This window comes from Fistularia commersonii, chromosome 13 (assembly GCF_037954325.1).
Source record: "Fistularia commersonii isolate RoL2024-O1a breed Wild chromosome 13, RoL_Fcom_v1.0, whole genome shotgun sequence".
In the NCBI taxonomy this organism is placed as follows: domain Eukaryota; kingdom Metazoa; phylum Chordata; class Actinopteri; order Syngnathiformes; family Fistulariidae; genus Fistularia; species Fistularia commersonii.
In genome coordinates, this window is record NC_141296.1 from 5899975 (window position 1) to 5923372 (window position 23398).

The 23398-nt window shown below is 39.3% G+C and overlaps 2 protein-coding genes across 3 annotated transcripts; one reads left to right on the forward strand and one right to left on the reverse strand.

Moving 5' to 3' along the window:
• Positions 1 to 554: 554 nt before the first annotated feature.
• Positions 555 to 13870, reverse strand: ehd1a (EH-domain containing 1a). The gene is made up of 6 exons (XM_086158315.1): positions 13102 to 13870; positions 7784 to 7881; positions 4093 to 4334; positions 3121 to 3291; positions 2052 to 2216; positions 555 to 1763 (listed from the first exon to the last, which is right to left on the reverse strand). The coding sequence occupies exons 1-6, from the start codon at positions 13488 to 13490 to the stop codon at positions 1230 to 1232; spliced, it is 1599 nt and encodes a 532-aa protein (XP_086014441.1). The 5' UTR covers positions 13491 to 13870; the 3' UTR covers positions 555 to 1229.
• Positions 13871 to 17779: 3909 nt separating this feature from the next.
• On the forward strand, positions 17780 to 22857 carry ubxn1 (UBX domain protein 1). Of its 2 annotated transcripts, none has more exons than XM_086158651.1 (10): positions 17780 to 17947; positions 18440 to 18504; positions 18856 to 18909; positions 19071 to 19186; positions 19752 to 19833; positions 20069 to 20260; positions 21053 to 21104; positions 21214 to 21336; positions 21800 to 21983; positions 22199 to 22857. In XM_086158651.1, the coding sequence occupies exons 2-10, from the start codon at positions 18446 to 18448 to the stop codon at positions 22237 to 22239; spliced, it is 903 nt and encodes a 300-aa protein (XP_086014777.1). In that variant the 5' UTR covers positions 17780 to 17947; positions 18440 to 18445; the 3' UTR covers positions 22240 to 22857. The 2 variants fall into 2 exon arrangements, with proteins under 2 accessions (XP_086014777.1, XP_086014778.1); XM_086158652.1 differs by having other exon boundaries at positions 17942 to 18059.
• Positions 22858 to 23398: the final 541 nt, after the last annotated feature.

Consider the following 23398-nt stretch of genomic DNA (forward strand, 5'->3'; position numbering starts at 1 on the left):
CAGCCATCCAAGGGGTGATCGGTGCGAACCAAGGCACAAATATCTACAAACATACCTGAAGAAGTGTTTCATGCGGGATGTATGGTTCTTCTCAAAACAAGGGCCCAGTCTGTTTCTGTAGAAGACAACAAGCACAGTTGATTTTCATGTTTTTGCCAATCATCTGACAATGCAGAAAAGAACGGGACCAAAGCAACTTAGATCCAATTTCTATAAAAAAATTAGAATCTAAAATATTGAGTTAAAAAAACCTGTAAGGTCAGTGTGCCCCATCGAGTATGACTATGCATTTATTTCCAGTTATATTCCATCTTGTTTGTTATCTGGGTGTGGTACTTTGTTCCAAGTTCCTGCCTCCTCTGCAGTTTTTAATTCCTCCTCAAACACATCAAGTTGCACGTATTATCTTACTCAGCAGTCGCTGGGTGTCTACCTGGCCAACAGAGGGCAGTAGATCACATCAAAATATAAACATTTAAGTCAGTCCCTTGATTACATAGCTGAATCTAATATAGCTGTCGCACACAAATAATTTGGCATTTTAAACAAAAACTGGGAGCAATTTCAGCTTTATTGAGTAGTTAAGTGTTACGTTGCAGCCGGTTATCCAGACATGGCTCTGTCAAACATTCTGTAGAGAGATTCTATAGAAATACACAAATTAGAGGTTGGCTGGTACATGATCCTTTTTATTTATCTGGCAAAATAATAAAAGGGGTAGCATTTGGAAAGAGTCAAGGTCAGGAAATACAAAAATATAGATGAATAATTATACGAGGTGTTTTTATTTCCTCTCTCTCCAAATGAAAAAAAAAAAAAAAAAAAAATTTCTTTGGATCAACATGAAATAATATGGACTGCATACTTCGACATCTTTTACACAGAATGCGCAAATTCATGTTCAATATAATCGTGCTACATCGGTTCACGATCCAATAATGTCCTTTCTTCAGATTTCAATCAGCCCCTTACCTCCCCTAAACACATTTAGTTATAATAGATACTGGAATATTTATCCCCTAATGAACAAAGATCGAATTGCTCTCCATCCAACCCTCTCCCAATAAGGCCCACAGCCTCTGATGAAAACGGTCCTCCTATGGGTGTGTCAGGAGACATGTCAGATGACACTGTTCATACTTGTTCTTGGACTTTGGTCTTGAAAATCCTCAACATGTAGCACAGTGGTGACAGACACGGTTTCTAGGACATTCCTCCTCTCTTGATTTCTACGCCTGCAACACCGTTCCACGCTTAGACGGGGGCACCAGGTGGTCAGGCAGCGTGGGCGGCAGCTCGTGGCCCTCCAATTTCACTTTGATCAAATGGTTGGCCAGGGCGAACTCCTCGTCGTCCAGAAGGCCGTCTTTATCCACGTCTGCCAGCTTCCATATCTTTCCTAGGACCGTGTTGGGAAGCTTTGACTTCAACATCTCTTTCTTGGCTGCAGCACCGGACACTTTACCGTTGATGGGAGACAGCGTATAGAAGATCTCGTCATATGAAGGCTTGTCACGGCCCACCACCCACTCTAGCTCATCTATGCCTTCGCTGGCCCCTTCACCGTAGCCGTGGCCAAATGGACCACTCATGGTTCCCTCAAAAGCTCCGCCCTTGACAGACTGGCTAGGCATGGCGGCCTCTTCCTGGCGCACCAGGGCCATGAGACGGGCAATGTCATTGGCCAGCATGTCTTCCACCGCCTCTAGGAGCTTGGGCTTCAGTGTTGCAAACTTGGAGAAGTCCTGTCCATTCAGCAATTCCTAAAAGGAGGAGAAGAAAAAACAGATTCAGTGATGGAAATAGATCAGTCGTCGATGGCTACCGGTAAAGTGGAAGACAAAAAGCAGGATTTCCTGACAAACCAGGAAAAATAAATTTCATCCCAGTCCTGGCCCATCCTGACGGGCAGGGACAGGAAGAAAGGACAGGCATGTGAAGAGAGCAAAGGTTGAAAGGTCATTCCAACCTGAAGCTTTTGTTTTTGAAACACTTTAAATAACATGACAAAAATATCATGATAACATTTGGATAGTATTGTTTTAATTGACCTGCATCTTGGCGAGGTTGGGGAAGTCTCCAGGTGAGATCTGGTGCTCCTTCTCAATCTTGTGGTAGATTTCTCCCAGGCTGGCGATCAGCTCTTTCTTCTTTGAGTCCTTCCCAAACATACTTGGCATCTCCTTTTTCAAAGAGCTGATAATATAGGCGTGTACCTGCAACATAAATTCAAAACATGAAGTGGGTTTTAAGGGGGCTTTGTGTCGTGAAAAAAGTTTAGCAAGTCTGATCTAGACTTTCACATTTGCACATAAATGTGTTTTGTCGCAGCTCTCTTAGATGGTGGCTGCAATGTGCAGAATTTTGTCACATTCAACTCTTAAATTGCAATTTAACACTGAAGCGTGTGAACACTTTTGTGACTTAACTACTAGTTTGGAGGTCAATTGTGGTCAAGAATGCCAGTGAGACATAAGAATGGACTTCGCTGTGGTGCAGGGTCATTTTGTGTTTGGTGGCAAGAGATATTTTCATGAAGTTGTTTCTGTAGCAAAACCAGTACCAATCTGGATGGAGTGAACATTTAGAGTATTCAAATAATGCAACCTCAGCCCTCCCCCCAGGTTTAATGATGTGAAAAATACTTGGAGCGGTAGTAATAAAGTAATCTTCTTTTCTTTTTGGGCGTGTTACCAGGTTACTGGTTGACCAGATTTCTATAATCCTCTGGAATGCTTCTAAACTTACTTCTTCCAGCGGAAGGCTCTTTCAGTGAACGACCAACTGGCTGCTCACTGAAAGTTGTTTTAGATGCGATGAAATGTCTTGGTAACGCACATAGTCATGACTTAGAAAGGAATTCACGAGAATGTGACATTTCAGAAAAGGTGCCGGAGAAACCTGTTCAGCAGTTGTTATAAAATCAGGTGATCATGAACAACTTGCATAAAAAGGTATTTATTTTTCAAGCTATTGCTAAATTATAGAAAATTATAAAACATGTCCGGATAACCTTTCTGTGAAACGTCTTGGAACCTTAAAACTTACAATCAAGTCTTTTGGCAAATAACTTACATGCAAGTTAATTTAAGGAATACATCCAGTATTATTAATACTGACCTTCGCAAGGCGTGCTCGCTTGATGAGGTCATTAAGTTTGCGTAATGCTGCATTACGTGGCAAAGACTGGATGTCTGCAAACAGATCCTGCTCCTCTGCCTCAAACAGTTTCCTGTTGTCTGGTACCAACAGAGGCTGGGCCCAAAATGACCCAATGTACACACGCACCACCTGGGAAACAGTTTGCATATGTTAAACTCCTCTCCACCCCAGACAGGTTGCACTTCACTTCCCCCATGACAGGAAAGTCATTCATAGGGGGCATGTACACACACACACACACACACACACACACACACACACACACACGCTCTAACGGGAATTGTGTTCTCAAACAACACAGGACAGTAAGAGTCAGGAGTGTGGGCACAAGAGATAAATTAATGTGGCGTATGCTTTATATCCTGTAATTTTCACACAATGCGCTGCTCTCAAAGTCAATTAATAATTCTTTACGTGATCCAAAGGTTTCACTGGGATGGGTTTATGAATATCACCCTGGATCAAACATTAACTGAACAGTGGGAGTAAAGACGGGAAGAAGACTGAAGACAGGTCACATGATATCAGCTGGAGTATGGCATTCACATTTTAAAGTCATATTTAACGTTCATTACACTGATACAAAGGTCTGGAACAAGCTTTGAACTTTGGTTGAGACAATCCTAGAAATCCGCCATTGTCAGATAAACAAGCAGTCAACCTTTTCCAGGTTGACTGCCAGTATTTAGCTGAAACGGCCAGATTTACCTAAACATTAATAGACTTACAATACACTAACACAAAGTGAATTGTAATCAGTTAAAACCAACGAGAAAAGTAATTGCAAATGGGAATTGACCTCTTTAAAACACAATACCAAATTTACACCAGAGTTTCATTTGAAAATTCTTCAAGAAACAGGAACATAAAGAGACTGTGTGTTGATTTTCACATGAATATACCCATGATCTGTCAAGCCAGGCTGTTTACCTCTGGGGTGTTGATGATTTTACCCAGGGACCACATCAGTGCTCCATACACTCTCATCAGCTGCTGAGTGCTGATCTGGTCTGCTTTGTTTAGAACCACCCTCATTTTGTCCTCGTGGTTCTTGAGAGCACGGATAACCTCTGAGAATTCGTCTGAGATGTCCAGCTTGTGGGCATCAAATAGAAGGATGATGCGGTCCACACGCTCTGCAAACCACTCCAACACAGCAGCAAAGTCATACCCTAAAGAAAAGGTAAGAGGTGAGTTGTGCAAATTCTCCCTCGTTGCTGGATTCGCTTGCAATGGCTCGTTACCACTTTCTTCAATATAGAAAAAAAAAATCAATATAAAGGGACATAACAAAAAACTACAATCAGTATGTTTTCACACTGATATATATATTCAGCTAAATAAGCCTAGTTGTGTGATCACAGGACCTCGATAGCATTGGATGTTTCTTACTTATACTATAAAACACGTTTGTGAAAATATATAGGTGACGAAAAAGCAATTTAAAAAGATGGAATTGGGTGTGTCAGGTATAACCGTTTTTTTTTAACCATAAAAGTGGCTCCAGTCTGTCAATAAATGTTATTGATCAGCTTTAAATGTGGGTCCCATGTTCAAATTCCACATCATGTTGATTTACTAAATCTTAAGATAAGGGTTTTGTAGCGTGAGAGCTGTTCAGTCATCAGTGCAGCGCAGTGCATGCCTTAACCAGTGAATAGATTTACGTTGCCCTTTCCCAATTAATTATAACTGAGAAATCAAATAAGAAGTGATATTTCAGAAAGAAATCCCAAGATTGGGAATATTAGTAAATGCACAAAACATGGCTATCATTGAGTAACAAAAAATTACATGTGAGACACGATTTACAAATACACTCCTTTCACTGAAGTGAAAAAATATCACTACCACTTCCTACGTAGGAAACAAGGACATTATCAAATTGCATAACCTTGGTATTTTCCTTGACTGTGGTATTGCCACAAGGAGTCTGAGAGGGAGTTATTGAGAGGGGAGGAAATTATGGTTTTGATTAGTTTGTATGTGTGTCATCTGATCAGAGAAGAATGCAGTTGCTCAAAAGACTCATCACAGCTGCTGACCAATCAGCACCAGATCTGCTGCGGGTGCATTCCAACTCCACTAGCTTTTGTCTGCAGCTGAGCACATTTATACAGAAGAGGGAGTGAGACACAGGGAGAGATAAAGAGAAGAACAGAGAAAGAACAGAGAAAGAGTTACTGCTACATGGAAGAGCAAGAGACTAGAAATTACAGCTTGAGAGAAAAGAACAGGGGGAAGCCCAAGTGAAAGTAAAAGAAAACCCATGAAATATAAGACCGCAAGCAAAACACTGCAATCGAAAGGAGAGTGCCTGTTGGTCAGGATGACATGTGAGTAGAGGGGGATATGGAAAGCCCTGTGGGACCCAGCTGTGGACATTTGTTCATTCTTTCGAAGACGAAGGCTTTTTTCAACACGTCTCTCAAAAAAAAAAACACATAGCAGGATACAATTCATACATCAATATTCTTAATACATGAATCCAAGAGCATTACCACTCCTCTTTGTTAAAACCAATTTTCAGTATTTAATGTAAAGCATTTTGTTATTGATCTTCTAAATAATTCAAATAGCAGTTTGAAATGTTAGGGCTGTCTTTCTTGCAAAAATAACGCCTACAAATTGTAAGAAATTAAGCTAAGTGTTTTCAGTCACAGAGATCTGAAAAGGCAAAAAAAATACTATTCATTCCATGTAATTAGCACTCATTCTCAAATATATGGAAGTTCTATGGCCCAGCTTGATCATCATTTTCATGACTTCATTGATTACTATGGAAAAGACAGAACATACTTGCTGACTAGAATCCAAATTTCAGCATGATAAACTAATTTTGTAGCTATTTTTGCACTTAAGTGCATTCCCATCATTTCACTGAGTCACACAAGATGAAACTAAAATAAATGCATTTTTCTTTTAGATGAGAGATGGATCAGTCCGGCATCACCGCTTTGAGCTAAAACTGGCAGACTGTAGCAGGACAAAATTGGGAAGCAGTATTTTCGAAAAATCTGAAATAAATTCTTGAAAGTACAGTTTGCACTTTTTTAGGCAAGACTAAAAACCATATTCATGCCATCATAAAAGTACTACTCTACTATGCCTCTCTCCATTTACATACTGAAATACAGACTATTTACCTTGGATATCTGACATGTCACTTAAGACTCCGGTTGGTTGAAACAAGAACTGAGGGAAAGTTTGAAATAATACAGTGGGTTCCTATAACCTGCTACAAGCCTGATATCTGCTAGTAGTCTGAGTACATACAGGCATCCGTTCACACACAAAAATGCTTGCCACACTTCAGATATCCCAATGCTCTTGTGTATATATTACACAGTTGGTGCAGCATGTCTGTAGAGTATTATTTCAGTGTTTATACAGAAACAGCAGATTTTGTGCATATATGTGCGTGTGCCTGAGTGTGGGAGAGGACGTGTGCATCTTTAACAGTAGGTATGTATGTGGAGAAACAAAATGGTCTGTGACTCCTTTTTTGGAAGTCACCTTGGCATTTAATTCATACACATAAACAAACACACTGATGGCACCAATTACAGTTTATATGTTTATAGTAAAATTAGTGACTGTGTGTGTGTATGTTAACACTATTTGCACCTGTGATTTTTTTATGAATGTTAGACAATCTGGTTTCTTTCTGACTTTAAATGGCATTCTCAAAAGTTCTGTGTGCAGCCTTTCAGTCCAGCTGCCTTTTTTGTTTCTCTTTTCCATCTTTGCTGTATCCCATGGGAAACTGGACTCAATGAAGAGCAGATCGACGGCGTATCAGCGCTCTATGCTCAGTGTGTGTGTGTGTGTGTGCACGAGCATGCACAAGAAGGTGCAGTCTTTGCTTTTATACTATACTCCACTTCCGTTCCTTACCCAACCTTAACTGCTGTATAAAGGCTTCCTCTTAGGGGCTCAAACCAGGAACAAAAAGCAAAAGTTTTGTTGGGTTGCACTATTTTTTTTGCTTCTGTTCTGTATGATCATCAAAAGTAGGAGGAAAACCACTTTTGACAGTTTTGAAATGACCCTACAGGTCAAGACATTGTGGATTCATGAATTAACCAGATAAAAGAAAGAAAAAGAAAAAAAAAAACAATTTCAGCAGGAGGTACTAACTAATTAATGCACTTTCAATATCAAAGAATACAAAGAATGATTTTGAGAAAAGCGATAGAAAGGACAAAAAAAAACAAAAAACGGAAGGATGTGAAAGAGAACATTGCAGAAGAAAACCACAGGTATAGAGTGAAGAAATAGACTTCAAAGTGCTGTGCACCCTCTCTCAGGCTGTGAGGATCTCCATATGACTGACCCAAGTAGTTTTAGCCAGAGGGGCAGAAGCATTATATTCTTGTTTTTCCACGCTTTAGGGGGAGTGACTTTTGCTGTTGACATAGTAAGTGTGTAAACCTGCCAAACATAAATACCAAAGAAAGACATAGAAACCCTGGCTTGTAGACTTTGGGGCGTGTTTTGTTTTCAATCTTTGTCTAGTGAACTGCCGCTCAAGACTTTCTGCTGACGGCTTTTCTGTGATGCAAAGCTCAGTTTAGGTCAAAGTGAGTATAAAGTAGGTATGCATGCATGTCAGACACACCTCTGCTGATCCTCTGTTTCTCTCCAGACAGGATTCCAGGGGTATCAATGATACTGATGCTCTCCAGGACTGGATTAGGCATCTGGGCACACATGAACCTGCCAGACAAACAAAGAAACATATGAAGGACAGTACAGGACAAAGAGAAGTGAAAGAGAAAATAGTACAGAGGAGTAATTGAAAGCCACAGTGATGGAAAGAAGGAAACAGTCAGGTAGGAAGTTTGCATAAGCTTAAAAGTAAACAGTCAAGTCACAACAATGCTTTCAAGAAAAGACATATGAGCTTAAAAGCCAATACCTTTGTTGAGAAAATTAAATAAAAAGAAGCAGTCCGTTTTCAGTGATTTTCAGTTACAAAACCTTTTAGTTACAACAAGGTCACATTCAGAAAATGATTCGCTGATTTTAGTTGCCAGGTGACGCGTTTTCATCACTACACATTTGACACCAGGGACTGTTTACATAACTGGTTTTAACACCTAGCTGATGTGGTCTGGACCAACAGATATTTCATCTTGAGCACGGCCAAAATTTGAGACATGAAACCTCCCCAGAGCAGAGTCTGGACTTAACAATTGGACAATGGTCTTTCTTAAAGCTCAAGACTTGGTCCATTTCTAAGCCCTGTTCCGTTCACTTAGCAAAAGAATAATACCCAGAGCCTACAATATAAGGAAAAACAAAACACAGTGAATTTAGCTTTAAAAACCTATACTGCTCCAAAAAAGGAGGAGTGGAGATTGTATCCAACAGCTATTGACAGAGGAAGTAAAGGGGGGGTTACAGCCAATAAACCACACTGTGTACCAAAGTACCAATCAGCCTTTATCAAACCTTTGCTATGTATAATTATCTAAATCTCTGCTGTCTGTTTAAGCTTCTGCAGATTATTTTATTAACTGTAATGTAATGGGTTATGAATATAGTTGTTGTAATGGATCAATTATGACAGCAATCTAAATATGCTTTTTTCTCTATATGTCTGCATCTGATTGACATGAGAAGATTTTCACTGACATTTTCCATCCAATTAATGGATTATCTGAGTGACAATGTAGTATGTTTTGCATTCATTGTTAGATTACACCAAATAGATAATAGCTTGTTGAATTGTTGAAATTGCAATTAACAACATTGCGAATTGTTTTGTTTACATGAAAATTAGTCCAAACTGATGAAACTCCAAAAAGTGATCAATTTAATGATAATTATGAAGTCCCATATCAAACATCTGATCCCACTATCTAAATCATGTGACAAATGGCTCTAAAAAAACAACACTGGGGATTTCATATGAGAGGGCATATCACAAAGCAAGTCCAGACAGACAGACAGACAAAAATACACCAAAGCATATAAATACTATAAAGGGTGTAGAGGAAGGTTCTTTTCTCTGTATAAACCCACAGTCTTCCAGTCAAGACAAAGATGGTGATTGTTATAGCCCACAGCTCAGAACTTCCCGCACTGCTGCTCTGTCACTCAATCTGAACCAATACCCACAACATGGGCTCAAAAGCCTGGGTCACAAGACTGGAAGAACCTTTACATTCCGATTATAACCACAGTATGGATAGACGCAAGTGCTCACGTACAACCACACACACATAGCCTCTACATACCTTAACAGAGGTCCCGTACCATACAGGGGAAAAAAAGACAAATTCAAGGACAAAGAACAAGTTAAAGAAAATAAGAGGGGGGCTTCATGTTGAGAGTTCATATGCATGGTCTTACATTACAAATAATACTGACTGCTAAAGATAAGAAACATGAAGAATTTTTTCCATCCCTCCCTTGCCTCCTGGCCTTCACCATGATACTGTTGGAATTTTGCTCAGGGTTTCCATTCAACTGTCGATCCCAACATTTTCCACACGCAGCTCGTTGGAAAAAATGCGGGGATGAACTTGAACTGGAATTCTGAAAAGACAAGAGGACCTTAGCAAGCACAGCCCCCCCCCGAGTATTTTGAACTTCCTTTTCTGTTTGAATATGTCTTTGTGAGGTTACAGTAACACCCTGGATTACACATTTATACCCTATGTTTGAAAGCCTGACTTAGTCTTATGACACAAGGTTTTCCTTACTCGCCTCACCTGAACTATGACCTTCCTTGCATTGTGACATTAACATCCTGATGATAAGAGGGACCCCATTTGGCAGATACTTCAGGAGACGCTTGTCACATTTGTTACAATTTTCCATGATTATATCCTTTAAAATGCCTGTGTTTGAACACTTTCTTTTTATTTTATCTTCCATCACAAGAATTTGCTATTATGCAAAAATGACCTCTGGTGTTTTTTTTCTCCACTACCCGAGGTTTGTGCTTAATGGGCAGTGCAATTGTCAACCTCTACCACTGTAAGGTAAATGTGACCGAGAATAACAGGCAAAGAGAAGGACAGTGTAGTCCAGGGTAGGCTAGTGCGGAACTTACAATCTGCTGACTCAGATTTTACTGAGTAATGACACATGGAGAGTGCACAAACATGCAGGGGCCCTGTGACTGCTGTGGCATTTTAACAAAAAGGGAAGAGAGCAGGAAAATATGCTGCATGCGTGTGAAAAAACGGTTGATGATATTTTTTTCAAAACTAATAGCACTTATTAGTACATCAAAATACATAAAGGCAAGTATGAAGACAGTCATGATAAATCTGAAAAAAAGAAAAGAAAAATATGCAAAAAAAAATGCATGATTATCCATTTTTGTGAAAGACAAAAAACTTAAAATCATTCAAAATGAATGTGTTTGTTGATCATTAAATTAAAAATCTGAATGGACTTTGGAAAAAAAAACATTAACTTTCAAAACCAAAAAATATTGAAATGATTTTTCCAAGTCAGCCGGATAATAAAAACACAGATTCTGGCACAAAATACTAAGCCTATAATTACCATTAAGGACTATCCTTCAAATTTACACCACTTATGTGAGAAGATAATTTTCCTCCAACAGAAAAAAAATCCATTTTGGACTCGGTGCATACTCCCAATCTGGGACTTATTCTAAATCTAAATGAATTAAAGAAATGTAAAGAGGCAATGAAGTGAGACACGCATTAACTTTGAGTGTTAGGATAACATGGCTAACCATTATTTATCCTCTTTAAAAATAATGGACTATACTTAAACTGAGTCTCTTATGAGCCTGGTAGTTAAAGGCTAATCTGCATGTTGAATGACTATGGTTAAAGAGCTACACAATGCAACTGAGATCTTGCGGTCAGCCCTGTCTACTGAGAGATGAACTATTCTGACTCCAACCGATCAGGATCTTGGTAGACCCCACCAAAATTAATTAGTAGAAACATGCAAATAGAATTTACCCACTGAGAGTAAAATTGAGCTAAATGACCCCAAAACAACCCGGTTATAAATATTTCTTTGATTTGATGCATGGCTTTTAATCGACCTTTGGTTCCCTGAAGACCACAGAACATCAAAACTGATTAATCCTGCTCTGTGATGAAGCCATTCGCCTGCTATTGACACACTCCCATATTGTAATTATAATCATAAGAAGTACAAAAGACTTATTTGGAAAATGAGGGACCAATCAACACTAACTACACATCTGAGACAAAGATACAAACTGAATTAAAAAAAAAAGACCCAAGATATCACAAGACAGCATCCAAAGTTTGACAAATGATGCTACAATGGACAATAGGCTTTGTTTTTGCACAATCTTATCCTGTTTCCTCTACAGTCTGTATTAACCTAAGAGGGGGTAAATCATGGACTGTTAAGTGGAACACCCTGACCTTTTAATAGGTGTATCGGAAATACATTGTATCACCTTTCTATATTTGACTAATGATTTTTTGGAACATAATGGATAGAATGGACCAATAAACATAATTCAAGGAAAACTTTACAATAAAAAACAATAAATAATCACAGTAAATATCAAAGGAGGAATAAGCATGAACAAAAAGGCCATGTCATTTTGATGACAGTTTCAGTACAACTGAAACTAGATGATAGTCTTAAATAACAGATAAAGATCCGGCTTGTCCACATAGTTTTGAGATGCAGTTGACTTTTGTTTTTTAAAATGGTTTCGGTAGACAGACACAATTACGCCACAATTTTTACCATGAAGGATCAACAATTACCTGTTTGCAAGCCATCAGATGTCATGACAAATAAACCAGGAATAAATATAATAAAAATTGTAAACATGGCTAAACATTGCATAGTAAACATGGCTTAGCTTGTGCTATAAATCTTTACTATCAGCTCAACAGGTAGGTGGTCATTTAATCCTCTTCTCTCTATTCACCACTTGGTTTAAAAAATAAAAGAGTGCATCATAAGCATGAAATCTATCATTTTGTTCAACTTGGGAATATTACACTTTTTGCATGGAGGACATTAACAGAAACTTACTGGCATTGCACTGCGTAAGACAAAGTGTCAAGGGGTGTGTGGAAGGAGCGTCATGCTGAGTGATTCATAAATCTGAACATATGGTTTTATGACAGTAACTGAATGTTGGGCATAGATTCAAATTAGATGAATTTTGACACAATCTATAAACCTAAGACATGAACATGCTGAGTCACCAGCCACTTGTATTGATCTCAAATATTATTACTGTAAAATCCCCCCATCATTTTCGGTGACAATTTCACAAAACTTGCTCAGGTGTTTTGACTATATGTGTTGGTCCTCAGCATTTATTTTATTTTATTTTTTTATGAGATAACACTATTACGGGCAGAAGATTGAGAACTAATGGCAGAGACATCTGAGGACATGACAAGGTCAACGTTGGTGCCAAGCTACACTGAAAGGTGGGGGTCACTGTGAAACTGGGATAAAATATCCTTAAGTGACGACTGGGAATTCAGAAGGGGTGCGTATGGATCAAGAGGCGGAATGTTAAATATAAAAAAACATATACTGTCCCAACAGCATGGAAAGAAACCTGTCATTTACTTAAAGGTGACTGAAACCTATCATTGGTTTTGCCATAAGCAAACCGCTCTTTCACCTGGCCACTGGCACTGAACACCCGCATTCCCATGGGCTGATGACAGACTACACGGGCTGGGCACTCAAAACAGCTGATACAACAGCCTCTCCCGCATTTAACTTTTAAAACCACGCACAACTTGTTCGGGCTGGTATGGGGGGCTTAAAACCACGAATGTCCTACATTTCAGGCCATGTGGAAAAAGAGCATTTAATTTACATACACCTCTATCGCTCGAGGCGCCAACCTTCAAACCTTAGTTCCTGTAATCCCAGAGCAGTGCATTTATCCAATTTCGAATTGTAAGCGCTTTACTTAGGCTTTACCTGTTCAGAAAAGCGTTTCCAAAAGCGTTGAGTTTGCGAAAGGGCTTCTTGGGGTCCACCACCAGTGCATTGCCCGGGATCACCCCGTCCTGATCACCGTGCATCACCGCGATGAAAGAGTCTGTCGTCGGCTCGGGGCCGATTCGCATTCCGGGAAAGTCCTGCTCCATGAGATGCCGGATGAAGGTGGTTTTCCCCGTAGAGTACTGACCCACCAGGAGTACCATGGGCTTGTTGTCGAAGTCGGCATCTTCGAGTGCTGGGGAGTGAAAGTCGTGGAATCGATACGTGTCCTCCAGGGGGAACAGTTTGGTTCGATATAACCTCCGCAGACCCTCCGACACGTTTTGGAACAGCTCGGGGTCCTTCTTTAAGGTTTTCCTGAACATGGTTTTTCACCCTCGGTTGACACCGTCGTGTCAGTATCCCCGTGGAAATTTGAATTTGGTCGAATGGTGTGTGTGTGTGTCACACCGCGCGGAGGTTAGCTGCCCGTAGCAGTGAAGCAATGGCTGGGGCGAGGTCTTAGAAGTTTTGTCCCCACCCTCCTCGTAGCTAGCTAACCAGTCATTCAAGAATGACTCCCTCTTCAGCAGGCGTTTACTGACGTTATATGAGCAGATATGCCGGCAAAAAAACTTCCCCGCTGTTAAATATCGCCAAACACCGAGAGGCCGCCGACGTCAACCGTTCCCAAAAGACGGGCTTATTGAATTAGCCGCCAGCTGTCAGTTTGGTGAGCTGGGGTTCACGATACCATAGCAGGCTGGCGAACGGATACCGGAAGAGACAGGCTGGTTTCACAATAAAAGCCTCAGAGAACTGAACATCCGGAGTGGAAATAGTGGAAAAATATTCAAGGTATGATTCACCGTGAGGAGTCCCGGGGATTCTTCTGTGATCGAGAGCTTAAAGAATTTGGCAAGACTACAAAAATAAATGGTAGTATGTGTGAAATGATGTGTCATAAAGATGGTGTCGTTGTAATGCATGAAATGACAAACTTCTATTGCTATATCATATCTGTGGCTACACAGTACAATAAATGGTGGAAGTTATTTCTAAACATGTAATGTTCAGCATAGGATTGGTCTTATACACACACACATATATATACCCAGACCCATATATGTGTCTATATAAGCATTTGATTAGTATATTGATTTTTTATTTGTTTTCTTTGGTTTTTGTTTGGAGGCGTTTGAGTTCAAATAGGCCTTGAATGTTCCACTCTCCAAGGGGAGCTGAAGAGTTTTAAGTGAATGTGAAACCAGTTCAGTTTTACAATTCAAGTTTCTGTTTCATCTGTAGTTCATCATTTTCTTTTTGTGTCACTGGTGCGCAGTAACTCGAGTGAATAGCTAAATATAGTCGTCTTTTTTTGTTATCTGCGATTTCATACCTTCATTCTGATGTTAAACCGCCAAAAAAACAGAAGCCAACACTATAAAATATTCATGGATAAATTAATAAATGTTTAGACAATCAAAAATCAGGGCCCTCATAATTTATCTCACATTCAGTGTGAGTTTTAAAATGCCCATTCTTGGTAGCTTAATATCCTCTCTCTCTTAAAGTGTAGACACATACACATATGTTGAATGTTGAAGTCTTTTTATTTCATTTAAAATAGCAAACAAAACAACAGCTCAACAACTACAATACATATCTTTATATGAGCCAATGAAATTCTGAGGTCAATCGTGTGGACATATACCAAGGGCCTCCCGATGGCAACTGGTGTCCCTCCACAAATAACAGCAACTCCACTGGAATTCACAGTCTTTCCATATGGAGATGCTGTTACAGCTGGTGAGACCCAAAGAATCAGAACCGCTGACAGCACTGAAGGAAATCATGAATGTGCTGGAATCTATTTTGTCACATGACACACACTACCAAAAACAACAGGAAGAGCAGTTCACATTTTGGAAGGCAGCCCTATGATTTAAGGTGTGAGAGTTACTTTGTTTTCCCTCATATGGTTTTACTCAAATGGCAGTTTGAAGGTCCTAGCTGTATGATAAACACTAAAGTTGCATTTTAAAATGTATATTCATATTTATGTTTTTATTTAAATATATTCATTTAATTTAAACCTAAACTTTTTTCACAATATTGAGTGAGTTCAAGCCAAGTATCACATTTCTACCTTGATGAAAATAAACATCTTCTCTTCTCTTCTCTTCTCTTCTCTTCTCTTCTCTTCTCTTCTCTTCTCTTCTCTTCTCTTCTCTTCTCTTCTCTTCTCTTCTCTTCTCTTGAGTTATTCCAGCAACAGATGAAGTCTGTGGAAATCTGCAAGTCAAGGGTTAAGGTCAGGTCAGGTGAGATTTATGACTTGACACTGCCCTCTTTTGGTCAACTCTTGCTGACTAATCAAAATGCAATCACTTTATTGCACAATTTATTTGTGCACCTCATGTCATAGTATCGCCCTCGTGCAATAAAAAGTCAATTATCAATCACAAGAGACTTATGTCTTCTGCTATGTTTTTTTTACTGCCTATGTGATTTCATTTGACTATAATGAAGACAATAACACCAGGATCATTCACTGAAAAAAATAAAATATTTGTGGTCAGAGTTAAATGAATCCAACATAGCAACATTTGCAATGTAATAAAAATATATTACTTATTTCTACAATCTGGCTATGAAAAGTTTATATCATTTTGTGGTTGGAACATCATCTTTGTACTTGCCCAGAAATGTATTCAATGCACCCTGAATGAGCTTTGACCCTTGACCCTCACATTCTGTTAAAAAACAGCCATAAACTAATTAAGTTTGTCAATAATTGACCTTCATCCTTGTTGTTCCTTTGAATTTGTTCATATTTACAGCATGATTCTCTATCATGAATCAGTGCTGTCAATGAGATTCAATGACTTTAGACTTGAGACTGAAAAATATTCAATAAATATTACTTAAGAACAATAAAAAAGTTTAAGAATTAAGTCTACACTTGATTGTATCACTACTTGTAACCAGTAAGAAGGCATCACCTTTTGGTTACAAATTCTTAAAGACTGCTATAAAAACATCATACATTAGATTTATTATCCTCCTGCTTGAAAGTGATCATCAAAGTTTGAAAAACACATGAACTTACTCTTGGGAGTCAAATCAACTTTTCATGTATTTTAATGTCTGAAAGTGCACATGAACTTCACGATCATTTACAGAATGATCAGGAAGTGAATGATAGCAACGACAGCACCCACCACATTCTTTCAACAGTAACTATTGTATAAAGCTAAACTCAGTTTTACCCTTTGAATAAAGTCTGTCATTGGTCTGTCATTTTGAATGCGTAAACTTCCAGAAACATGCAACTCAGATTCTTCACAGCGTGGACCCAGGCTACTTTTCAATCACTGTGATGGGACAATAAAATGAAGAAAGACGGTTTTCCAGCAAATAATAGTCAAAATGCAGATGAGATGTATTTTTTCTGAGTCCCAGGAAGAATTTCACAATTGGAAGGAACACAGAACTTTTTTTTCAATTGAATCATTGAAATGTACGAGAGAGAAGTTCATACTCACCGATAAAATACTAAAGGTGGGGAAAAAAAGTGAAAGTGAAACAGTGATGCTGTGACAAAATGCAACAGAGGCTTCTCTCTGAAGAACGGAGTAGTAGGATGTGAGCAGCTTGGGGATGAGCAGGAGAGTGGTGAAGTCCAGACTGAGAGCTTCTTAAGGCCGCTGGTGAAGAGAGAAAGAAATTAATCATTACTGTTACTGTAAATATGTAACAGAATGGCCTGCTCATAAAACACTGCAAATTATGATCTCTTAAAAACATGCAAGCAGTGGGATTTAAAAAAAAAAAAAAAAAAAAATGAATTAACCTCCAAGGACAGTAGCTCGCACTTACTTTGGATTTCTATTTTCTCTTTACTGTTTCGGGCTTATTGGGGCCTGATAGGCAAAAACAATTAATAAATAAACATCATCTTTTAAAATGATTAAGTTATTGAGAAAATTATGTCCAAATACAGGAACACCCTAAAAATATCTATAGAACACAAAACAGCGAACCCATAATGGGATGTCCACAGATGTTAATGCCAGGTCTTAGGAGGTGAAATATATTAAATACAAGTTTTAAAGAGTGGTGTAGAGCAAGCAAAACAATAATTTATTCCAAAGGCAAGTTACCAAGACACCCTCAAAGTCTACAGTCACAAGATCTGAAAAAAAAATCGCACAGCAGTTATTACAACTAGTTTATCTATTCATTTCTTACTGATTCTCTCGTTTGTGTTGAGCTATCTAGCCCAAGGCGCTAAAGTCAGCAAATTAAAACATAAAAAAACAAAATGTTTTTTTTTGGAGTGAGTCAATAACTTGTTCAATCTTGTTCTTAGGTATTTCATTTGCTATAATTGAGACGACAATCGCAAGTTACTTTTCATTATTACCTGTACTGTTATTGTAAGAATAGAGACATGATAAGTGATACACAAGTGAAATTGTCTGTGTTTTATTTTTAATTTAGTTTTTGTTTTTAGGGAGGTTCAGTCAATTCATTTGTTATACGTTTACCTGCTATGTGCGTCTTTTTCGCGACAAGCGCGCAATGAATTTCGAGCAGGAAGTGACCTAAAATGACAAATTAAAAATCAAAAACATATAGATGAACAGCGTCTGGGTCATAAAACAACAACAAACAAAAAAAAGCGTCTTTTTAGCGGCTAATGCAGAAATTGCTCGAAAACAAACGTTCCCACCGAATGGCAGTTACCTTCGAAATTCCCGACGGAATTTTCTAGTTCCGCCGATTCCCGCTCTGTTTGGCTAATGTGGGCTACCGTACCTTCGATGCGGCTGTAACTGTGAGTTGATAGCTAATGTTGTATTCACCGTTAAAAATTAAATGAATTAAAGTTTCTGCATGTCTTTACCAGCAGCAGACATTAAGACAACGGTCGCTGGAGTGATACAAAGGTTATGGGCGCTCCTGTGTGTCTCTGCTCATCCTAGTCTTCCCGTCTAGCTTTAGCAATTACAACATTAGCCACATGAAGGCTAATTTTAGCTCGTGTGTAAAATCACTAAAATTAATCAGCGGGAGTGAAATATTGTATCACCTGGCTTTTACCAGATCGCCTTTTGTGCAGTTCTTATCGTGTTGTTGGGCTTAAATAAATAATCAGATTGAATGTTGTCTTACTATATCACGAAACGTTAACTAACGTTAAATTAGCTAAAGTTGATGTATGGCTCCCCTGGTTGATTTTTATGGGAGTTGTGTACTTTCTAATCTCATCAATTGATAGAGTTAATTATTCCTGTTACATTATTCAATTACACATTTTGTTTTTCAGCCGACGATGGCCGAACTAACAGTACTTGAGAGCCTGCTGGAGATGGGGTTCGATAGGAACAGAGCGTGAGTGACACCATGTACACACATTCCTTCAGACTGAGGAAGATTCACAAACGTTTTGGGGGGGAAATTCTGGACAAAGTCGTTTACTCCATAACAGGAATCTGTTGTGTTTATAAATACACTGTTCAATTGTCTCTGATGAATGTGAAATAGAATATTTTTCACTGGCAAAGTCCCTCATCTTCTCAAAAATTGTAAATATATAATCCGTCTTGTCACAGCTTTCTACACAGACACAAATGTATTTTTCAGTACCAATGTAATTCAGAGAAATGTATTTATTCTTTGGCAAAGCAGATCAAAACTAATTGACTTCCCTTGATACAATTGGCCGATTGTTATTGTTTGCAGGGAGAGGGCAGTGGCCAACACGGGGAATCAGGGGATAGAACAAGCAATGGAATGGTGAGGCTGACACACACACAGACACAAAGTTATTAATGTACTTTAATGTTATATATTCAGGGATTAAAAAGGTGATTTTTACTCCACTGCATTGTACAACATTGTCACAGAACACAGTTATTCTCATCTCTCCTCCATGGAAAATGACGTGCTGTCCTCAGGTTAATGGAGCATGAAAATGATCCTGACATCGATGAGCCCTATGTTCCCCCAGTGGGAAACGTCTTGAGGGAAAAAGCAGACACAGAACAGCCGACACTTGGAGACACAGCTGCAGGTCAGATCATTTGTTCTTATTTTAGAGTGCCCTGTCTTTTCCACTCTGATGTTTAAACACTACAACTCTTAGCATTCTCGTACCCCCTTGAACAACTAGGTTATTTGAAAAAAATAGAAAGAACAGTCAAAGAAAGACTCTAATACTATCACTACAATGTGGATTTTTTGAAGACAATTTCCAGGATACCACAGCCTGAAGCTGAGAAAGGGTATGGAGCAACCCTCACCCTCACAGTCATTGTATCTCAAACAGGCAATATCTCAGTCAATGACTGAGAAACATGTGTTGGAAAAAAATTATCACAAATCTAGAGATATAAGGGTTTGCTTTGACAGACTAACATGAAAACAGCAGTCGGGTTAAAATGACCCTTGCTGGTTGTACTGTGAGGCTGTTGTGGATTTGCACATGAGGTCCTCACTTTGGTTTGTGGTTGACATCGAGGTGTTTTCGTATTGCCCAATACATCATCGCTGTCCTCCAACATTAATAATCCTTTACTAATTTATGTTTTTTAATTTTACCGTGTCATGCAAATATGTTGTGTTCTGGGGGCCTGCAGGTGGAGATGGCGGCATCACTGATGATGCTGAAAGTTCAAAGAAGCCAATGACGGAGGAGGAAAGACGTGAGCAAGTCAAGAGGTCAAAAGCCCCGCAGTAAAAAAACGCTCGTCAATGCGTGGGAGAAAGTTTTCTGTTCTAAAATTAGATTTACTGATCTGTACTTTACTAGAATTCACACAATACCAATCAGTAGTTCCATTTCTGTACCCTCATAAAATCTATCCTCTTTTGTGTTTTGGCCATTTTCATTGGGTATGCAAGGTAGAAACTAAGCTTTATTCAGAGTGGGCTTATACTTACATGTGTTCCTCAGGCTAGAAGAGCTGATGCGGGTGAAGCAGGCAGAGAGAAGAGAGCGGGAGCGGGCAGAGGAACTGGAGCGGGAGAAGCAGCGGAGGAAGCATGGCCAAGAGCTGCAGCAGATCCGGCAAAAGCTGCAGGAGGACGATATGAAAAAGCTAGCTGAGCAACGCAGGAAAGAGAAAATGGAAGACAAACTGGCAAGGTGAGCCTCTAATTCAATCTTTTAAGTTAATCTTTTTATTATACTTTATCAATCCCTTGCGCGGAATTCCTCTCTGCATTTAACTCATCATGGATGAGCAGTTGGCAGCCATCTAGCGGTGCAAGGGGAGCAGTTAGGGGTTCAGTGTCTTGCTCAACAACACTCCAGACACACTAGGAGGAGCCGGTAATTCAACCTGAAATGTTCAGTTCCAAGGACGATCACTCTACCACATGTTCTGCCATGCCGCCCCACAGATCCTATCTATAATGATTTACCCTTGACCGTCTGACATAGAAATGAAAACAAATTCAGTCATCCACTAAATGGAATGAACACACAATAATCAGTAGAAAAAGGGAAATTTGTGATACTAAAAGTGAGGAATAGAAATGATTGACAGTAGATACTTGAAACAGTGATTTAAATGAAAAATAGACAGACAAACTTTATGTGGAGTTTGCATGTTCTCTTCGTGTCTTTATGACATGAGTTTTGAATTCTCCAGGTTCTTCAGTTTCCTCCCACAATCCGTTAACTGGAAAAATTGGGAAATTGCCGATGTGTGGATGAGAGAGTGAACAGTTGTCTGCCTGTATATGTGGCCCTGCGATTAACTAATGACCAGTACAGAGTGGTTCTCGCCCAACGCCAGTTCCAATACCCCCATGACCCTGAGTAGGATAAGCAGTAGAAAAGTAGATGAATGATAGTCTCAACATGTATTATCCTGCATTTATAAAATTGAAATTCTTTGCATGATGTTGTATCGCTTGATTTCGTTCCCATTAGGCAGAGAGTCAAAGAGAAGATTGCACGAGACCGGGAGGAGAGAGCACAAAAGGTACCTCTGTCATTTTCCCCTCCTAACTGTTTGGTATCTTCTGTATGCTCCATTATTGTAATTGGTAAATATTGTTTTTTCGTCTTTCTGTATTTTCTTGACCTGCCAGTTTGGGGGCGGGGTACCTTCCAGCACTGCTACATCATCTCAGCCTGCCCAGCCCAGCCCATCGTCACCCACCAGCCAGGGCCCCCCGCCCAGTAAGAAGGAGTACGATGAGTCCAGGATACAGGTACAGACTGCAGGCATACTTCAACACAGGGAGCAGTAACTGGATGTTAAATTACATACCCAGTATACATGAGTAAATTCTGATGACACAATTCATCATCACAGTTGTTCTGCATTGGATATTTTACTTTGCAAACATGCTGTTAATTTCCTTACAGTATTTATAGATATAAGTACATTCAGCACAGACTTGAATTGCTTGGTAGTTTCTACATAACAATACTACCAGTGGTTTATTTATATACATATATAAATACTTGGACTTTCTCAGTGTGTAAACTGTAGGCTCACTGACCCGATTTTCAAGGACCAAGCTTGTCAAAATGTTTAAACAAAAAAAAAATCTACCTTGAAGTTCAAAGCTATTTAAAAACTATTTAGACTAAATTTATTACACCTACCCCGTCTCTACTTTTTTTCCTTCTCCACCCATATCTTTATTCATCTCACTGTATCCTAAACAGGTCCGTCTACTGGACGGCTCAACCATCACTGCAGTCTTCAAGGCACAGGAGCCTCTGGCTGCGGTGCGAGTCTACGTGCAGGTGAATGGCAACACACCTGAGGGCCAGGATTTCACGCTGCTGTCACCGTACCCCCGTCACGTCTACACTGAACTGGACATGGAGAAGCCGCTCAAAGAGCTGGGTGGGCAGAGTCTGAGTTTGATAAGAGACAATGCGCCGCAAGTACTTGAATGTGAAAAGTGGGAGGGACTTATAGATGCTCGTTGGCTACAACAATTTGCATAGCAGCTTGCAAGACAGCAGCTCACTTGGCTGTTGGACAGTACATCTCACAGCTCCACCTCATACGCTTCCAAACAGCTGACTCTGTCCCCAATTTCCCTTCTGTCTGTATAGGTTTGGTGCCTTCGGCTGTGCTGGTTGTTACCAAGAAGTGATCACGGGAGGATCAGCTCCGTGAGCCTACCTCACCACCTCTGTCACATCCATACAGGAGAACAGACTGGAACGGAGCCCCCAGCTTTAGTATCATTCAGTAAGCCAGTTAACTGAACTGAGGCACAGAATTGTTGTGTCAATTAATCAAATTACTGCAAATTTGCCAAGGAAAAAAAAAAGTTTGCCTTTTTTTTTTTGAAGACACGTTGCCTAAACAGAGCCCCCCCCACCCCCACCCCCCACCACCACCACCACCACCAGTCTGTGCGGACATTGGTTTGAGGTCAGAGAGCTTGACAGCGATCATTCTATACCCAAACTAAAGCCAAGATGGCTGGCTCGTGACTGATGCTGCTTCGACGAGAACTCCTCATGGCGTCAACACATTTTTGAAGCCAATAGTGAATAAAGATGGTTGAATTCTGATTCTTCCACAGCATGTTAACACACATAACCTCGGTTGGGGTTAAACTGGCTTTGAATGAATTTCCTGTGATCTTCCTGATTGAGACGTTCTACTGTCAGTTTTTTTTTTTATAAGTTCAAATATATTGAGAGGTTATGTCTGCATAATCACAATAATCTATTCAAATAAAGCTGGCTTGTAGAATCCTTGATTCTGGACTCAATATTCTAAAACCGTTTTTACCTCTGAAGAAAAGATTGATGACATTTCATTCATAATCGACATTACACTTACTCTAAGGAGCTCACAACTGCTAGTGTTTGTTTAGAGCTGACATCAAGACAGTATTTGCAAGTAAAAATGTTGTGGCTATTTAAATGTAATTTATTTAATTTTTTTAAGTACATTCCATGAAATGGACAAATGTAGGAATATTTGGCAAAACTTAAATATTTTCACAGTGAAGGTAATTTTAACACAGTTTTGTAAAATCTCTGTGGTAGCTTGGTCTCACAAAGATTGGTGTTATTTTCAAACTTGTTGGACATCAAATCACATCAACTTTTTGGACTTAAAATTAACAACACATTTTCAAAGGATGATAAATAATGTATATTTACATCTGAATTTTGATACTGAGAGTTCTACATATAACCATTGATTGTTGTCTAATATAAATGTTGACCGTGTTTTGACCGTGTTTTTGAACTTATTTTCATATTTTACTTTGTTAAATGCTTCTCATTGCAATA